Below are 18,479 nucleotides of genomic sequence, written 5' to 3' on the forward strand. Positions count from 1 at the left end.
GCGTATACGCCCGCCATGGTGCAGCCATTCTCTACACCGATGCCCTCCTCACCGTGGGGTCTGTGCCTCGCGAGTTGGGCCGGGATATTTCATCCGTGCATGCGGTTGTTGTCGCCCTGTTTGCGTTTACCCGTGAGAGAAATGACTGAAAGCGCTGCAACATAGTCACCTACTGAAGACACAACACAGTATATAGAAGATAAAATGTGTGCTCACCAGGCAAGGGAAATCTCAAGAACTTTCGTACACAAACAACTAGTTGTCTAGCACGATGCAACTGTAAAGAAAAGTAGCTTTCGGATCAAAGTGGACACCATCGCTGCCAGCATCGCAACATTTAGTGAATGCGTTTTAATTTGAAATAACTTTTAATGCTTTGTTCGCTTCAGGCTTACTAAAGCATAACGAATAATGACAAAAAAAAACAACTATAGAGATAAAATTGGGCTAATTTTGCGAACATCTAACAGTGCCGGCTGAGCACCTCGCGGCAACTATTAGAACCTTGTCATTGCCGTGACCAAGTTCAACAGTTTGGTGGTGGCCGTGTGACACGAGTATAAGCTTACAAACAAAAAAAAAAGAATGAAACACATAACATTCTCACTTCATTATGTGGCTCCCAAAGTCACCCGCTGAATAGCTGACTACCTTACCTGAATACCATACCTCACCCACAAGACCGCTATAAAACATGTTTCTTTATTCGTTGATGGCCACGTGAGAATCGCATACAAAGTTTGAAACAACATATTTGCACAAGGCGGGAAAGTTCGGCTTTAATGAGCAATAAGAATAAAAAATATGGTGAATATATTACCTGTGTAATGCCTATCACGCTCACGTATAACGATCTAAATTCTTCAACCTAATACGCGATAAAAAAAAAAGATTTTCAACATAAACGCTAGCATTCGCTTGCGCTTTCGCGTATAAACGCACAAACATCAGATCCAGGCATCAACGAAATGCATTTTTTTTTGTAAAACCTCGCCATCGTCGACAAATCAAGCAGCACAATTAAGCCTCAATTGTGCGCCGTCGTCACATGACAATATCCACATACCGTGACGCTAATATCCCTAGCACGTTGGGCGGCTTTTCCGCTTCGTCCTCGCAGCGCTCAAGGCGGGCTCCGTTGCTGTCTCCGCTACATTCGCGCACAATTAAATGGCAAACAGCGCAACGAGGAGATATATAGAAAATGTTTGCTCAGCCCTTTCAGTTCAATTAGGAAGCCGTCGGCACGAAAACGCTTCGAAATTACCACATCATCTCTCAGACATAACAGCCGGTTGCAGACAAAGTGAACACAACAAATATCACATCTAATGTAGCTCTTCTGAATAGAATGATGACTGCAGGCACCGGCAGTTATACTCCAATAAGCAGACCGCACATGCTGTCTACGGAGTGCATGAATGCGGACAGTCTACAACAGTAACGTATACACATCTAGAAAGCAGTGAGTTCACAAGTTATTCAAGAGTTGAATGCGCCAGCAATCGCAGAACATGTTCTTTAGTTGTCTATTTTCAGGGATGTGTAGTTAGCAGCAGAGCTAAATGACTAAAGAAATAGGCGTGTGAGAAATACATATACTGTACCTCTTTGTGCGACCGCTGTCACAGTCGCCAGCCCGAAGCCTCTATACAGTGCGCAATATATTCTGATAAGTTCTTAAATATACGCGATAATCTCGTGCCACAGTGGACGTACCAACATACCATGCGTGCGGCAATAAGACTAACTGTATCATGAGCGTTCAGTGACAGCGTTGTGCGTCAACCAAAACGATGACAGTGCCATGGAATGTATGCAGACGTAGAAATTAGAATTCCACAATCTGAAGCACACGTCGTGCGCACACTACGCAGTCAACATACTAACATCCTCGAAAGCCAAACACACAAACTCCAATTACAACTGCAAGCCTAGAAAAAAAGCCACTCACTGAACACACAGTCGTTTGGGTTGAGTCAACGGGTGCTTCAGCTGAAGCTGCAGCAAGCTATCAAGTCTACATGTTATAGTGGGCAGACAGCATGCTACACGTCCTGGCCAGGATTGATCTAATGCACAATGCCTTGTGCCATGCAGTGCAGGCGTGAATAGCTTCCATCAATTCGGTGAAAAGCCAGCCCCTTCAACCTTGTTTAAAATTGTTCGCACAACGACAGTGCTTTCACGTCACTTGCGTATACGTCACTTGCATATACTCTCGCGCACTTTCTCCGCACACGTCTGACACCGCACAAAGCAGCACCAATGGAACTTGCAGTGACACTGCTGAGCCCTGGTTCGATAGTGGGTCTCGAATCCACGACCGCAGCAAAGAAAGCGGCAGCTGTCGGGGCCCGTCGAGGTCCGGTTGCAGATGCGACCCACGGTGCCGGATGAGCCACGCTCCAAGTCGCGCACGCAATAGTTCGGCGAGTCCTCCAGGAACACCAGGTCGCGCGGCTTGGGCCGCACCACGACGTCTGCCCAGGGCAGCTCGTACGAGTCCTGCGGTTCGTCTTCGAAGAAGACACTCGTTGATGACGCGCGTCTCTTGGAAGACGACGTCTTTTTCGTCTTCCTCTTCTTTTTTCTACCCGGCGGAGCCGCAGTCACCGTAGGCGGTCGCAAGTGCTTCTCGTGCAGCTTCAGATGTACAGGTCTGCGCCGGTTCGGGTCCAACGCTGCCCTGGAGCGACCGTAGTAGGGAAGCGTCCGCTTGGCGCGCCGGTACCGTTCGACCAGGTAGTCGCCGATGTAGCTGAACTGGGGCAACCGCTTCCAGCATGTCTTTAGAGAGCAGGAGCCAGAGACGCCGTGACACTTGCACTCCGTAAGGAGAGTGAACTTCACGGCCTGAAATGAGTGAAAGCGAAGAAATGAGTGCATTCTCTAAAAAAGATAACCAAAGAAAAGCACTCAAAGATAAACACAGCAATCGTCGTTGTACCATTGTCGTTTTAGGTGTACGTAATCACCGAAGTAAGTTTGGGCATACATAACCTGAAAATTAATATACACACGCAGTGCTGCAATACAATTCCGTGTGTGTCGTCTTTTATCAGTCCTCGTTAAGGTCAGCTTTGTACACGTTACCGAAAAAAGTGACTAAATACGTTATTCGTTACCCAAGTAAAAAGGAACGCACTACCACTATACGTTACCTCCCAAAAAAAGGTAACGCGTTACCGTTACCGATAAAAGTAACGGACCAGTTGCTCCTGCCGCTACGCCGTTGTGATAAGTTTTAATCAATGGGATTTGTTGCAGGGAACCCAAAATAACATTTAAATCTCAAATTTATGCTTCACACGAAACGTCTAATCCAAACGAGAATGATGCCCAAATTCTTAATAGACGATAATTATTCATGTAAATTTTAATGTGCCAGAACTTATGAATGTCATAGAAGCTTAAAGATGTTCATAGCGTTACATGCGATAGCTTCCGACTCTGTGGCAGATGGTGAAGTCATTTTTCTTAATGTGACAACATACACAATATGATATTCCCTCATCCACATATATTCGCCGAGGAAGCCTCACCGAACTATCAAGAAATTCACAGTGATTGGAGTTTTCCGGGTCCGAACAGCACCTCCAGGGCCGGTCATCGAAATAAACACTGGTGGTCGTTGACCTTCGAAACTGCCCACCGCGTGCCAGTAGCAATCACAGAGGCCTGCAGTGACACCGTTCTCGGGAGTCCAAAGAGCCGGCAAACGAAGTGTGGCCGTGGGACATACCGCTACAAGTCTTTGGAAAGCTCCAGAACAATGGCGTTACTTCGACAGCTATTGGCTGCCTGAGGCAGCTAATGACACGAGACATCTGTATTCCGTCCATGTATTTCTTGAGCTGATACGGATTATAAAGAAACGTTGATTGCGGTATTCAGGACGATACCAAAGCAAAAGATCGCCTTAAGGATAAAAATGATCACCATATGGTCCCACTCGACAAAAGCTCCTATTGAAGAATGCGAAAACAATCGCACATACAAGAACGCACACGCAAGGTAGGCCGTTAAATAATGCTGTCTTCATTCCTCCGTGCGTCGCGCGAAGCAAAGGACATACTAAGTTGCTTTATGAAGAGAAAACTCTGTCGTTAACCGTGATTACCTCCATCCACGCTTCCCAGCTGCTGCCTCGTCATTCTTTATACGCCACCTACCGAAGAACACCGAAAAAAGTTACAGGTGTCATTCTCACAGTCATAATGGGTTTCTGAGATGCATCACTTGTAGAACAAAGGAAAGACAGAAACGTGTCTGTCGAAAAAGAAAGAAAGAAAGAAAGAAAGAAAGAAAGGAAGAAAGAAAGAAAGACGTGAAAAAGACGGGAGGCGACGGTAAAGAAGAGGTGCACAGAGGTTACCAGCGTCTCGGGCGGCTGCGGGCGCCGTTACTCATCCGCGGGCGCACACACCACGCAAGCGTTTCGTCGGTGCGGCCCAGCGAGCACGAGTTGATGGCAATGCGTGGGCACGACTACGGCCCATGCCGGGGAAGAAGTCCGCCGCCACCGCAATCCTCCGCACACGAAAAACAGAAAAGATCTCGCCGCCGAGCGAGATGAGCGATCCGACTTGCCGTCGCGAGGTGGCTGTTGGAAACCGAGTGAAATATAAAAAGGGGGCCGGGAAAGAGAATCCAGGCCTCAACGTGCAAGAATGCGGGCTCTGCGTTTCTCAGCGGCCGCCGGCACATATCGAGGGGGAGGCGCTGAATCTTCGTCGGAGAAAGGCCACCGATTCCTGTCGCAGTGGGTACATCAGCCACGACCGCTACCATCGGGGTAAGTAAAAGGAAACAAACTAAAGAATGAGCATTGTCATAGGCATCTCTCGAAACAAATGTGCGTACGCGATTCAGATTACAATTGCCAAAGAAAGCCTTTGCATGTCTCATACTGACCTTTATTTTTTTGTACCCATAATCCTGCGCCGTGCTACAGGTTCTTAGTTGAAAAGCTGTGCGTTGTAATGTACGCCCACCGATAATGACCCACAATATCTTATATATCCTTAGCCCTACAGATGGTTATGTCGTGGGACCATGCATCAAAACATGCATGCCTGTATGCTCATGTAAGAATATTATGGTATACAGGGCACGCAGGGCACTTTTGAAACCGGAACGTGTTTTGGGCATATGAATAGCAAATAGCGCATAAATGTGAGATTCTAATCTTCAAATACAAGGGGTCATTGACACCCCCTGGATGAACTGTGATTTCCTTGCACTGTACATCAGACGAAGCTGTCACAATGCAAACTTCATTCTTCTTTTCTCCCCCCCTTACAGTAAGACACTTGTTACCCAGACCCCTCAGTCCGGGCCCCGCGGTGTAGATAGGCCCCCGAACCTTTACCAGGTCGGGGGAATGAGGTATGAACGAAAATATGAGGCAATGCGGAACAAGTAAAGCACAGTTGCCGATACAGAACAGCGCAAGATATGAACCTGGCCTATAAAACTTACAAGCCTCACGACTGAACCCGGTCACCACGCCGAGACACGCTCGAGTCACCGATTTTCGTAGTGGAAAAGATAAGCCACCGCGTATGAACACGGGTGCACCAATATCTAAGGGTGCCCTGTATAGCTTGCTTAACATTTACTGAGATATAGGAAACTAAGGGAAAAGAATATTTCCTGACTGCCTTATGTTTACAAACACGTGTTTAGAAAAAAAAATTGCCCGCAGCTTCCCTCGGGGGAACACTGAGGAGGATGCGGAGCATATAATTGGTTAACGGGGTGTTAAAGTGCGACTTACTTGGGTCGATGGCTAAATTGGTTAACGGGGTTGTGAAATGGGGTGTTAAATTGCGACTTACTTGGGTCGCTGGCTAAATTGGTTAACGTGGTTGTAGGAGGGGTGTTAAATGAGTGAACACGTACGACACGTATGCGAAAGGGCGGTGTTTATTTATTGCGACGAACTTTGAGCACGATGGCTTTTAGATGCCACTTTGGCCGGCGCTGGTCGAAGGGACGTCGATCATTGCGACCTCGGACGTCAACGCGCCGTACAAACTAACCGACGAGCGGAAACTGAGCGAGCGAGCACCGACCTTGAGTATATATACAGCGCGACGGCGCAGGCACTGTCAGCTGTCGAATGTTCGAGAAGGGGGAGAAGCGCAACGGCGCATGCGCGCGCGTCAGCTGCCGATGTTCTCGAAGCGCGACGGCGCATGCGCGCGCGTCAGCTGCCGATGTTCTTGAAGCGTGACGGCGCATGCGCGCTACATTATACAGCTAGCGAATGTTCGTGAAGAGGAGAAGCGCACGCGGTGTGTAGAGGAGGAAGGGTGCACAGATGGTGGAGGAGTGAAGCGCGCGCGGTGTGTAGAGGAGGAAGGGATGCACAGATGGTGGAAGAAGGAGGAGGAAGCTTGCGGACGGCGCCGCACTACAAGCCTCGAGTATTAGATGCTCCACATCTAAAATGTTTAACGATTTCGAGTACTTCGTACTCGATCAACTATGGGAGAGCCCTGAGCCGTCCCGCTAAAAGATATTACGTTCTTATCCTATGCGGCGAACTTTTTTAGCAGCACCAGGCCCTTGATGGCATCCGGTTTCTTTCACCCATGGGCCTTAATAGCAGTGGTGGGCAAAAAGAGCTTTAGAAAATAGCGCGTTGATATTCTACAGTTTCTTTCTCTCAGTATTTGGTAAAATATTTATTCAAGTAAATGTTATTTTGAGCTATAAAAAATTACAGGGGATTGCCTTAAACTCCGCGCACTTTCCTTTTATTTATCTGAAAAACTATTGATTGATTTGTGGGGTTTACCGTCCCAAAACCACCATATGGTTATGAGAGACGCCGTAGTGGAGGGCTCCGGAAATTTCGACCACCTGGGGTTCTTTAACGTGCACCCAAATCTGAGCACACGGGCCTACAACATATCTGAAAAACTAGAGAAATACTTTCATTATTCTTGAAAAGAACTTCAAAACGTACTTTCATTTTGACGTTAGGAGCTAGTAAATGAGGTAACCGGAAGTTTTTTTTAGGGTACAACTCTTGCAGTCTTGGAAACGTCTATAGAGCTAGCACAAAAGCCTCCTCGGCGACGTGTATGGAATTTTACTGACGATTACAATACTACCTTATGCAAAGTCTGAGTGCAGATTCATGTTGAGACCACGCCAACTGTGTAAGTTTTCGCCATCTGCAGATGTAGCAATGTAATATGCCTTAAATATTACCACGCAAACTACCAAAGTGGTTGAAAAAACAAGTCACAGCATATCCACGGAGTGCATGATGATGATGAGTGGGGCGAAGCATCCGTCAGTCCATCCGCGCTTCCGTCCGTCCGTGCGTCCGTTTGTCCGATCGTTCGTGCGTTTGTCTATCCATCCGTCTGTCCATGCATCCGTCCGTGCGTCCATGCGCTTGTCCGTGCGACCCTCTATTCATTCATGCGTCCGTCGGCGCGTCTATACATCCATCCATGCGTCCATTCAATCGTGCATCTGTCTGTCCGTTCGTCCGTGTGTCTGTCCATCCATCCGTCCATCTAGTGAACACTTCAAGTACCGCCATCTCGCATCTTTCCGTGAAATATTCATCATGCTACCACTCTTACGTCATTTGAGTGGCATGCGGTAGCCGCCCATGCATCATGTACTCTTTCTTCTGTTCCTCCTCCCACGTTCTTATACATTCTCGAGACAGGAACAAAACTACTGACTATGCCTGGAGACGCTGTTTGAGTTCACTCCCGGTTGCATGGGCGCTTCGCCCCACTCGGCTACACATCATATACCGCCATCCAGCAGATATTCCAAGGACTAAACGACAGGTGGCACACCCGGACCAGAAGAGAAACACGCGCGCACTTTCTAACAGCCTGCGCTTCATGTCTAGTTCCCATTCCACCTTTAACCGCCGCTACTTCATGCCACCTGCTAAAACCAAGGAGGTCACGCCCTGCGAGCTTAACGTGACAATTCTCTCTGGTCAGATAGTGCTCAAAGTGCGTCCTTCAGTTTAAACACCAAATTCAAGGCAAATTTTATTGGAAATGAGGTCACCGATACTCGTATGTGTAGGTTATTTCATCAGAAACAACTATCTTTTTTATTTATGATTATCGTGCGCGGGTTTCCTCCTCAATTCAAAAGAGTGCGCGCGTCGCTCCTCTAGTCCGGCCTTGGAGGTTTCTAACTACTACTACGACGCACTACTGCTGCTACTACTACGTACATTGTGGACGCACGACTCACGGCTTACGGATCTTCGCCCCTAAAAAACAGGAAGCTGCCAGCAATCGATTGCTACGCACACCGCCTTGTGCACTGCAAGCGTCCCGAGCCAAGCCAAACGCCTGAAGTCCCGTCACGACAAGGGAAGCCAGCCGCAGTGAACACGCTAGCACTGCACGTCCATGCCCTTGCTTCACACGAGCTCTGACCGAGGGAATGAAGGGCGAGTGTGCAAAACGGAGGAAGAAAGTGAGATTAGAGGCCAGTGGTGAGTGATGTCGACACACACCGCGCTTCCTGTATTAAATGCGGAGCATGTCACGCTTCGGCGTCGGCGGTGGCGCCTTCGAAACTCTCACTGCGCATGCTCGCGTCTCGTGCCACATGTTGCGTCTCGTGCCAACTATCGCTCCACCCCCTCTCTCGCCTCACAAGGCCGACGCAGGCAGCGTTTGCTAGTAAAAAAAAAGCTGTTCGTCTGTCTCTTCCTGTGTGTCGTGTTTTGTTGCGCTCTCGCGATGGTTTCTATGTCATTGCGCCAACTAACCATTCAATGCACCAATAACCCCGTATATGTGCGCACTGGATCCTACATCAGCGCCCCACCACTCGTTGAAGACAACGCTTCTCCGTTCAATAAATAAGAATAATAAAAACGAAATAACAATTAAGCATTGCTAAACCATACCTAATTATGCAACATTCACGTGAAACCTCCACCAATCTGCGACGCATTTACTCGAGTTCGCCCCGTGGAAAGGTTCGGGGCGGCATCTTTTCGTCTTCGTTCGCTCCGAACAGCTCAATTCGATCGAGCGAGCTCGCAAGATGGCAAAAGCCACAGCGGACCTAGACTTATCGCTCCCCCTTAGCTGGAAAAATTTATCTGCATTAAAGTTTTTTTATTCGTTCTATCACTAACACCGACGACAGCGACGTCACTAACTGCGCTCTGTAATAAATTTACGCGTTCCCACGTCACGCTCAATTTCTCCCGAAAATCGGCCCCGCTGGCGCGAACGAAGTCGTGACCCATCAGCATTTATCTCATTCCGCACGAAGCCGACCCCTCGGTCAAGAACTGCTTTTAGAAACCGAGATTAGCATTCTAACTTGCATTCCTGGGACGACATTGATAAGAATGGAAGGTTATACGCCCATGCACTGGGCTACCCCTTTGCCCACTCCACCTCCACTCCAAAAGACGTGATACTCACCATATTTCATACCCGTCGAGCCACGTGTTGCTTTCTCCACATACATAGCAAGTTTTTCCTTTTTTCTTTTCATGCGTACTTCGCGGTCAAAAGATATCTTTATCGCCTAGGCTAGACTTTATTGAGGGGATCACGGGGAAAAGATTTACGATCGCCGTTGCGCACCGGTGGTCGCATATTTATTGCGGTCAGTTCTCCACCATAAATCGACGCTGCCTTCGCTTAAAGGTCGAACGGGTAAAAAAATGCAGACAAGCGATTCACCAGCAGGCGTACAGTGGCCGGTTTCAGTACACAACTAAGCAACAAAGCTTGGCATCCGTACTAGCCTATATAATTGCCAACAGGTAAAAAAAAGAAAGAAATGAGGAAATGAGAGTTCAGGGGGGCGTGCGTAGAGTCGCGGGCAATTGCTTGAAAGGGACGTGCTTGCCTACAGTACCGATGGTACGTCGTAATACATAATAGGCGAAAGCGTGAGAGGTAAGTCAACCAACAAAAGTGGAAAAGGCGTGTCTCGACGAAGATGTGCTCAAAATGGTTCGGAATCCGTTAAAATATAGGCGTCTGTCAATGCGCTCTTTCTTAGCAGCGATCGCGAGTCTCCGGTTGGGAACGTTTCGACAAGCCTGCCGTGGTATAACAAGGTGGTAAGAAACCTCGTCGACCAAATACATTCTTGTGTCCCGTCTGCTTGTGTTGAAATCAGTTTCAGATTATTTGCCAACACGCCCAGTCTAGTACTTTATCGATCATAGCACTGTAATGAATCGAGGGTGGCATGCGCTCCCAGGCCGCCAGGGGTGCACATGTGAGAGGTCTACTCCCGCTGATTCACTCGTGCACTTGAGACCAATGTTTGAAAGCATATGAAAGATGAAAGGGTGTTCGAGGCGGGAGGCCACGTTTCTGCAGGTGCGATCAACATCAAACAGCAAGATCGACTACAAGAAATAAATAGAATTGAAATTTCTTTTGGAAGGCGAATTACCATACCCTCATCATTTGGATGGGCGCAAATAGGGGCCCTTCAGGACACGAGCATTGCAGGTCACTGGCTGAAGCAGGAAATTGGCTATCTTAGGAGGAACGTAATGAAATATGTGGGGATTTGCGTGCCACAACCACGATATGATTTTGTGAGACGCCGTAGTGGAGGGCTTTCGAAATTTCAACCACAGTACACGGGCATCTCCCGAGGAACAGTGACGGTTTCTTAAACATACGAAGAAAGACGTGGCAGTCTTGAATATAAACTACAATGATATTGAACAAATTGAAAATTTGTGTTTTGAATTTTTTCATCAGCTCAGTCCCTTCGCCTTTCGTGCACGCGAAGCACACTGCCCACTACAGCCTCAATAGAGACGCCGCAGCTGAATATACCCACCAAGTGGCAAAGGTTTACGAAAGGAATGATTTGCCGCCCTCCGATTTTAGCCGAAGCCAAAATTCATACAGATTTCTCAAAAACAAAAGAAAAGCTTCTAGTTCAAGAACAAAACGTCAATAGCATGACCCCTCGTTCCTTTGCTGGATACTGCAGAACTCATTTGCAAGCTCAAGTGTAGTCCAAGGTATTGGTTGTTGTGGTATGTGCTACACTGCTTTGACTGGGCCTCAAAGATGGAAACTGTAAGGCTGCGCATTTAAATCCTCTGATCCGGAAAGCATTGTAAGGCCCGGATATATATTAAAAAATGATAGAACGTGGTGGAATCTGTAGTTGGAAGTCTAATGAAAACACCTTGCAGAGTTTTCTGGATGCCTTTTTATAACCACTCGCAAATGACATTCAACCGCGAGGCACCAGCTGGACGCGCTTGTTGCACTTGCCGGCGAGACAATCCCTGACGTACGAGTCCGTTCTTGGTGGTCAGTCGCTAAAAGGTCAAGCGACCACCTGTCAATAGACCAAGGTGAAGGAGCCAGACTAATAGAAAGGTACGAATGTAAACTTTAGTTCGTCGGAGCAGCGCGCTATACATCTACATTGGCCGTCAAGTGAAAGTACTAGATTTAGAGCACGTTCAAGCATGGAACCACACGCCTTCGAGCGATGGCCAAATGACAAATTCTCCAGCGAGGTCATTAGGAGACACTATAACCGCTTGTCTGGGCAGCTTGCAATAAGCAAACACCTTTGCGTCGTCGTGCATTTAGATCCCATGCAAGCGAACATATTTTACACGCTGCTTACCTTATGTATACACGAAAATGAAGATGAAGAGGTTTCGTATAGAGAGACGAGTCGGAAAGTGTGTGTGCACCCTTTTTCTTTTCCTGTGGTCTCTATAGACAACGACCGTTTTATGCAGGCTGCGTCGAAATTGGGCGCTCTCGTTTAATTCGCCGGGCGGAGACGACAGCGCGCGCGTGGTATTAACGACCCGGTGGTGCCGCATAAATCTCGCGGGCAGTTTGGTTCGTTCGGGGCAAGTCCACGGGTCTCTACAGAGCCATGGAACAAAAGCTCCGTGGGAAGATAAGCGGTGGTAATAGGAAGATAATGACGAGTTTGCACTTTCTGCATGCTCAAACTTCGCCCCCCTTCCCCAAAGCACACACACACACACAGTACACGTTAACAATAAGGAAAGGGTTTGGAATGGAATGAAAAAGCTTTATTTCAGTCCTGCAGGACGCGCTTAGCGCGGAGCGGGCGTCTCCCACGTAGGGACCAACAGGGAGTACCTGGCGGCCGCTTCGTGGGCCTGCAGGACGGCCCATTGCTGGTCCGCGAGAAGTGAGCTCCTGAGGGACCTCTAAACTTTGTTTAGACTATCTGATGATTTTTTTCTTTATCTACATCAATAAAAAATGAGTTAGCGCGAGAAAAGGGCACGTCCTTTTCTCGTCTTTTACTCATTTCCGCGCCTGGCCTCGCGATGTTGGTCCCTGCCTGTGATGTTCCGACCTCGTTATTACACTTGTCGCTGAAAGATAGCGTCCAAAGAATTTGTTGCTTCGGCCACTCGCTGGGATATCTTCGTTTGTAGTATTTATTGTCAACGTATTCCTGCAAACTAGAGAACTCCACAGTTTACGGTGCCGATACTGAGGGCGCCGCCAGATAATCAGTCATTATCAACTGTCATCTGATTAGCGCAACTTCGCGATAATTAATGTTTTACGTTCCTTCGACCGATAATATTTGTCTCAGCATACAGCCGGAAATTATACGTCAAGGGCTTTCCCCTTTAAATTTAGACGACCATGACAATGTACGTGTACGCTATGCAATTTCACCGTTTTCGTGCAGTGTTTCAAATGCTTTTTTTTTTTCAGTATAAACTCCGCTTCAACTCACAACTCGGCAGTCGTTTTCGCGAAGTTTTACAGCCATTTTGAGACCTAGAGTGTGAAGAAACAACTTGAAGATAGATGCAACCATCCTCAGGCACGAGTTCTGGCAAATTTCAACTCTGAATAGCTATTTAGGCGGGAAGAATAAAGATACGGGTTTCGCCCCCACAGTCAGCATCTTGGAGAATAGCTCCAGAATCTTCATCACTGAAACTTGCATGCTATTGAGGTCGAAGCTGGTTAAGGAAGGTCTAGCAAAGTGAAAGAGGCAGTGGATGTGTGCTGGGGCTAAAGCCTCTATGGGTGCAATGCAGAAGGAAGTCGATATCAGATTAAAAAAAAAAAAGAAAAGTCACCCGGCTCTGCTAGTCAAAAACCGATGAAACATCGAAGCTGGTGGCTTGCAAAGAAGCATTCGAAGTGAAAACTTGAGCGTAAATCAAGAAAGGCCACAAATATATTGAAGACCCAAGCACTGGCGCTGTCTCAGCGCCAGTGCTTGTTTCCTGCCTTCTTAGTGATCCGTATCAATTTGTGCTGAAGCTTTTTCCTTAAACATCTTGTGTCAACTAGGTCCAATGGAAGTTTTTCTTACAAAAAAGCCTCCGCCTCGCCAGTCACTTTAGCTGGTTGAATGAAGTGGGGCAATAATGAAGTGGGGTTCAATGAAGTGAGAATGAAGTGAATGAATTAAGTGGGATGAGTTGTTGGCGTAGTAAGGACTTGTGAGAGCGTATACACATAGTGAGACTCAACCATTTTCCGCGGGTAAATTCCACTACGATCTACTATCTGCAACAGTCTCTGGACATGAAAGACTCTACTGGGAATAGCTTTCCTGCTAAAAAGGGCTATGAGCAAAGTACAAGGGGCATCACTGAATGAATTGTTCTTGTCTTCCACGAGTCATGATGCCTTTTGCGTCACATGTCGCAGCTCTCGTTATCCCGCTCATCACGTTCCTGCAACGAAAGCTATGAAAACTTGAAGAATACTCTATTTGTCCCAGCATACGAGCTGGGCCTCAGTTTACGCTGTGCGAGTGCCCACGGCATATTGCCATCGCTTTTCCGTGGTCACCTTTGCCATCAAGCCAGCTATGATACGATTCAGCTATTCTCCAGGCTCTGCGTCTTTTGTACTTTGCGTAGAATCGTCACAAATTAATTATTCTATAGATAGCTTCTATTCAGACGTGGGAGAACAACATATAGTTGTTCTGCCGCATTATATCCGAGAGTTCTTCATTGTACCACGACAGGGTATGTACAAGAAGCATCCCATTGCCTTGTGCAATAAGGTGACTAATTCCTAGATGAATCAGAACTGGCATCAGATATCCGGCGTCGAGCACGCTTGCGCGTGAAGTGAAAGCCAGAAAGTATCCAGAAAGTGTGCGGGAAGCTTTTGTTCCAGGCAGTGAGGACAGAAGGTATCGAAACGGGTACCATATATAGCTGTTAGGTTTATTCAATATGCGTATTTGTAAACATCTGGCTCTTTAAAATGGCACTGCTCGAACTCTCAAATAACCGGGGTGGCAAGCAGAGGCCAACTCGTTTTCTCACAAGAAAAAGTGCGAGCGGAGGACACGCAATAACAATTGCTCGGGTTTTATACGTCTCAAAATAAATATATGATAATAAGAGATGCTGTAGCGGAGGGCTCAGAAATTATCGATCACCTTGTATTCTGTAGCGTGCACCTAAATCCGAACCCACGAACTTTTAGCATTTCGTCTTCATTGAAATGGGACTACCGGGGCAGGCATCTGATCCTAAGACCTTCGAGTCAGAAGTCAACCACTATAACCACAAGGACACCTCGGCGAATGGCAGAGGACATGTGAATTCACGTTATTGCACCCTCAATTGGCGGACTGACGAGAGCTGCGCTCCCGGGGTGTTTCATTGACCGGGAAATCAAGCATCCGGGTCATAACGATTGCACAACGCAGCATGATCACACGTTAAATATAAGATGGCCAAGACACGTCTCCTCAGGACGTGTGATTAATGAGCCACTTGCTCAGTGAATAAAATTAAAACCTAAAACGCGATCCACTCGCACCAGTGGAGGCTCATATGGGAGGGAGGTGCACAATCCCACGAATGACTCCGAGCAATGTATATGCACAAACCCGTACAGAAATAAGAGCGATGACCATCGCCACCAAGGCGTGGTTCATACAAAAAAAAAAACGCGTGTTGCAATCCGCGGTATCCTTTTGGTCTGCCGTTCCGCAACCCGCAGACGAGCTGGCGAGGTCTTTCGCAACAGAAGCATCGGCTCCCGAAGAGGGGGGTCTTAAGACGAAACACGCGCTCTCGATTATCGCTTGTGCAAACAAGTGTTCCAATACACCGACTTATAGCCACGCATGCCACGTGCAAGAAGGGTGTCCACACGCGCGTATACGCCTGCGTGTACACACCGATCAACCAAAGAGAGAGATGGAAAGAGCAAAAGCTTCGTCGAGGGCTGCAGGTCATCCAGTTAGTCCGCAAGGCCATGCCAGCCACCGACTCTCTTCAGCAGTACCTCCAGCCGAGAAATGTAACAGCAGTGATCGATGGCACAGAAGGGAAGGCAGCCTGCCGGTCGCACGGTTGAAGTGGGGAGGGAGTCTCTTTCAAAAACGTAAGGAGCTCCATCGCTTCTTCATCGGCAAGGAGAGCTGGACGAAGACGGCGAAGGGAGTATCGCATCTGAGCGCGCTTAATTGGTTCGGCCGCCCATCTGACGGATCCCACGAGGGGTGTGTCCCGACGTTCACCGCAGTTGTTTCGAGAGCGCCTTCGCTGCGTGGGACGTCCGCGATCGGTTGCGGCCTGCCGGTGAGCACGTGCAGAGGAGGCAAGAGACCACCAGGAGAATTTATGTCCGAGCGTGGCCGCTTATCGGAGCTACCAAGCGCGGTACCGGGGCGGGCACTGAGAAAACTGCGGACGTAATATATATTCTTTACAATATCTACGAGCGTAAATGCCGAGGAATGTTACGCGGGGGGCTTTCCCTTGGGAGACCGTTTCGTGTAACGTTCACCTCGATCTGGTAAGCCGCGCACGGGTTCCTGGACGCTGATAAAAAGAGGGCGTCTCGTTTTCGATGCTCCGAGTTGAGCTCGGGTGCTCGGTTTGTTCGGGACATCAATTTCGGGGCCGCTTGTAAGAGATTTGCTACGATTATCCTGTCACTAAATAAGGGGCTATTCCGACTCACTGAGTAGACCAAACGAATTTTCCTTTCTCTCTTTTTCTTTCAGCCTTCACGCCAGGCATAGAAGGTCGCTCTGGTCAGCACGCACGAAGCGGACTTCCATCCGGTACATATCGGGTTACCAGTTCCTCCCTTCTTGTATTATTTGTTTGCATATGGCTACTTGTAGTTCGTACGTGTTGTCAAGTGAATGTTTGTCTATTTCAATGTTAGAGAAAAAAAAAGAGCCGTGCCATAGAGTGACCACAGAAGCTTCAAATGAAACATAGGTCGTGAATGTCGAGAGTATACAGAGAGCGTCTTTGCTCAGAAGGATTCAAGTAACCGCAAGTGTGACATTGTGAAGAAGACATCACGCGTACATGAACGGAGCCTTCATGACATCCTGTCCGTTTGGACAACCGCACACACGATAACGGAAGGAGACGCGCTCATGTTCCGGTGTTCTGCTGGGTGCTATTCGGGCTGCCGGGCTTGGCTGCAAACATCAATTCCGTGAGGCGCCGGGCGAGCATAACAGGAGGAGCCATTGCGGCGGCTCTCGTTGCCGCCATCAAAAGTCATATTGTACCATAAGAAGACTCTTTCCGACGACACCTTTTAGCCGGACAAGCCATCGACGTAGACGATTCAATTCACTTTGCATGATTGAAGCAGCGCGATGTGGACGAAAAGAAGACAGAGTACAGAGAACGAGCACTCGTTTCGCCATTGGTAAACTCGCAAAATGATTTTTTTGGTATCCCGTACTTATCAGTTGTTTTACATTGCGCCAAACCCAACAGTCTTGCCCTGTTCTAATCAAGAGACGCGAACATAGTTATCAAAACAAAAGCCGTAGAGTCACTTGAAACGCGAAAAGCGACCATCGGCGGCATCGGGGTCGACACGATTGATGCAAAAAGCGATCACGTGATGACTTTACTACATGACGTCAACACAATGTAGTAGATCATCATAATATGTGACATAATTATGACGTCACTATGACTTTCCCTGACGGCCGGTCGTCTCAGGCAAATGCACGAGAAGCTTGTTTTAATTCTTGCTGCCCATATACCTGGTCTGCAACATACCTGGCGCCACGGCACAATTCTCCGAGTCAGGCTATAACAGTAATATACAACCTGAGGTAGATGTCAACCAAGCACAACAAACAAACGAATAACACATAACCGAAACGTGGAAAGCCAAGCTCCCTCTCGATGACCTCAAAGGCTATAGCGACAATCTGTCGTCATTCAAAGCCCCAAAATTTCTGGATTAAGCAGCCCTGTCCTCTCAGGGTGATACTGGGCATCCCTCAAGGCACTGTTTCGGAAAGTAAACGTTTATTTCGGCATTGCTATTCACGTCGAATTGAAGCAAAGGAGAGCGCTATTGTAAATAAGTAATTATGTCACACCCGACACTATTACCACAGCACGCAATCAGCACGTGGTATGTGACCACGTGGCAGCTTCGTTTGTAACAGCAGAGCTATTTAAGCCGGCCTTATTTTGTCAGACGCAAAAAACAAAACAAAAAACTGCACGAATCGGTGACGTCCAGCTGCACGACTGTGGGCCTGCACTGATCGCTCATACACTGGTCTGCTACCAGCCAACCCGCATAGACGCTGTGCGCAACCACTCGGATGCGCCAGACGTGACTTCACGGCCTACTGCGCATGCGCTCTTTTGTACTGTATAAAACCGGCGCGTGGCGGCAGCGCGCGCCACCAGACGCAGGGAAACCGATGAAGGTTGACACGGCCGATGATGATGCCGTGCACATGGAATCACTGTATGCTGTCAAGTGAGGCTGCTGGATTCGACCCCTTGGTGTCCGCTGTTGCTCTCTCTGAGACAACATCCCCCAAAATATCTTTTTTTTTTCAGCAAACACACCCTGTTGCACGACCCTTCTGGCGCTGTATGTGGTATGAGACAAACACTACCGAGCGAGTGTCTATCATGTGACCTTTCTTCTTGTGTCTTAATTTGCCGCTCCTCGCCAAGTTTTGACTTGCTGAAGCTGTTTTGAAGAAACGAAAGATCACCACGTAACTAGAAATTTTCAATAGGAAAAGCCGTGAAGTTGGTATACATCATTTCATTCAAGTTTTACAAGGCAAATCGGAATGATCAGCATTATGGCTTGCAAGTGCTTAAAAGAATGCGTTGAAAGTAGTTAACGAATATAAATGGGGCACCATTTGCAAGACACCATTTAAGTGTCAGGTTTTCATGAAATGTGACCAAGAGCCTGCGTTCCTAATCACGCAACAAATTAGCCATCATTTGCACCAAACGCGCTTACATACTAGACGCTTTTGAATAAACGCAATAGCGGTCAAGTATCCAGTACCCTGAACTGTTTTGATTGAAACTCGGTAAGCACCATCAATAGCACATCAATAATTCCTTGTTGATTCACTCAGAAAATGTTAATTCGACACGTAAAACGACATTTGCAAACAAACCGTGGGTGTCCAATATACTTGTTACCGGTAAGACAAAGTAGATG

The 18,479-nt window shown here is 47.7% G+C and overlaps 1 protein-coding gene across 1 annotated transcript in view; it reads right to left on the reverse strand.

The window, feature by feature from the left end:
- Positions 1–681: 681 nt before the first annotated feature.
- The window catches only part of LOC119174515 (protein Wnt-2), a 75,853-nt gene continuing 58,055 nt past the window's right edge, over positions 682–18,479 (reverse strand). The window contains exon 5 of the mRNA XM_037425453.2: positions 682–2,856. Coding sequence (XP_037281350.2) covers positions 2,206–2,856 — 651 coding nt within the window. The 3' untranslated portion in view covers positions 682–2,205. The remainder of the gene's footprint in view (positions 2,857–18,479) is intronic.

This window comes from Rhipicephalus microplus, chromosome 5, assembly GCF_043290135.1.
Source record: "Rhipicephalus microplus isolate Deutch F79 chromosome 5, USDA_Rmic, whole genome shotgun sequence".
In the NCBI taxonomy this organism is placed as follows: Eukaryota; Metazoa; Arthropoda; class Arachnida; order Ixodida; family Ixodidae; genus Rhipicephalus; species Rhipicephalus microplus.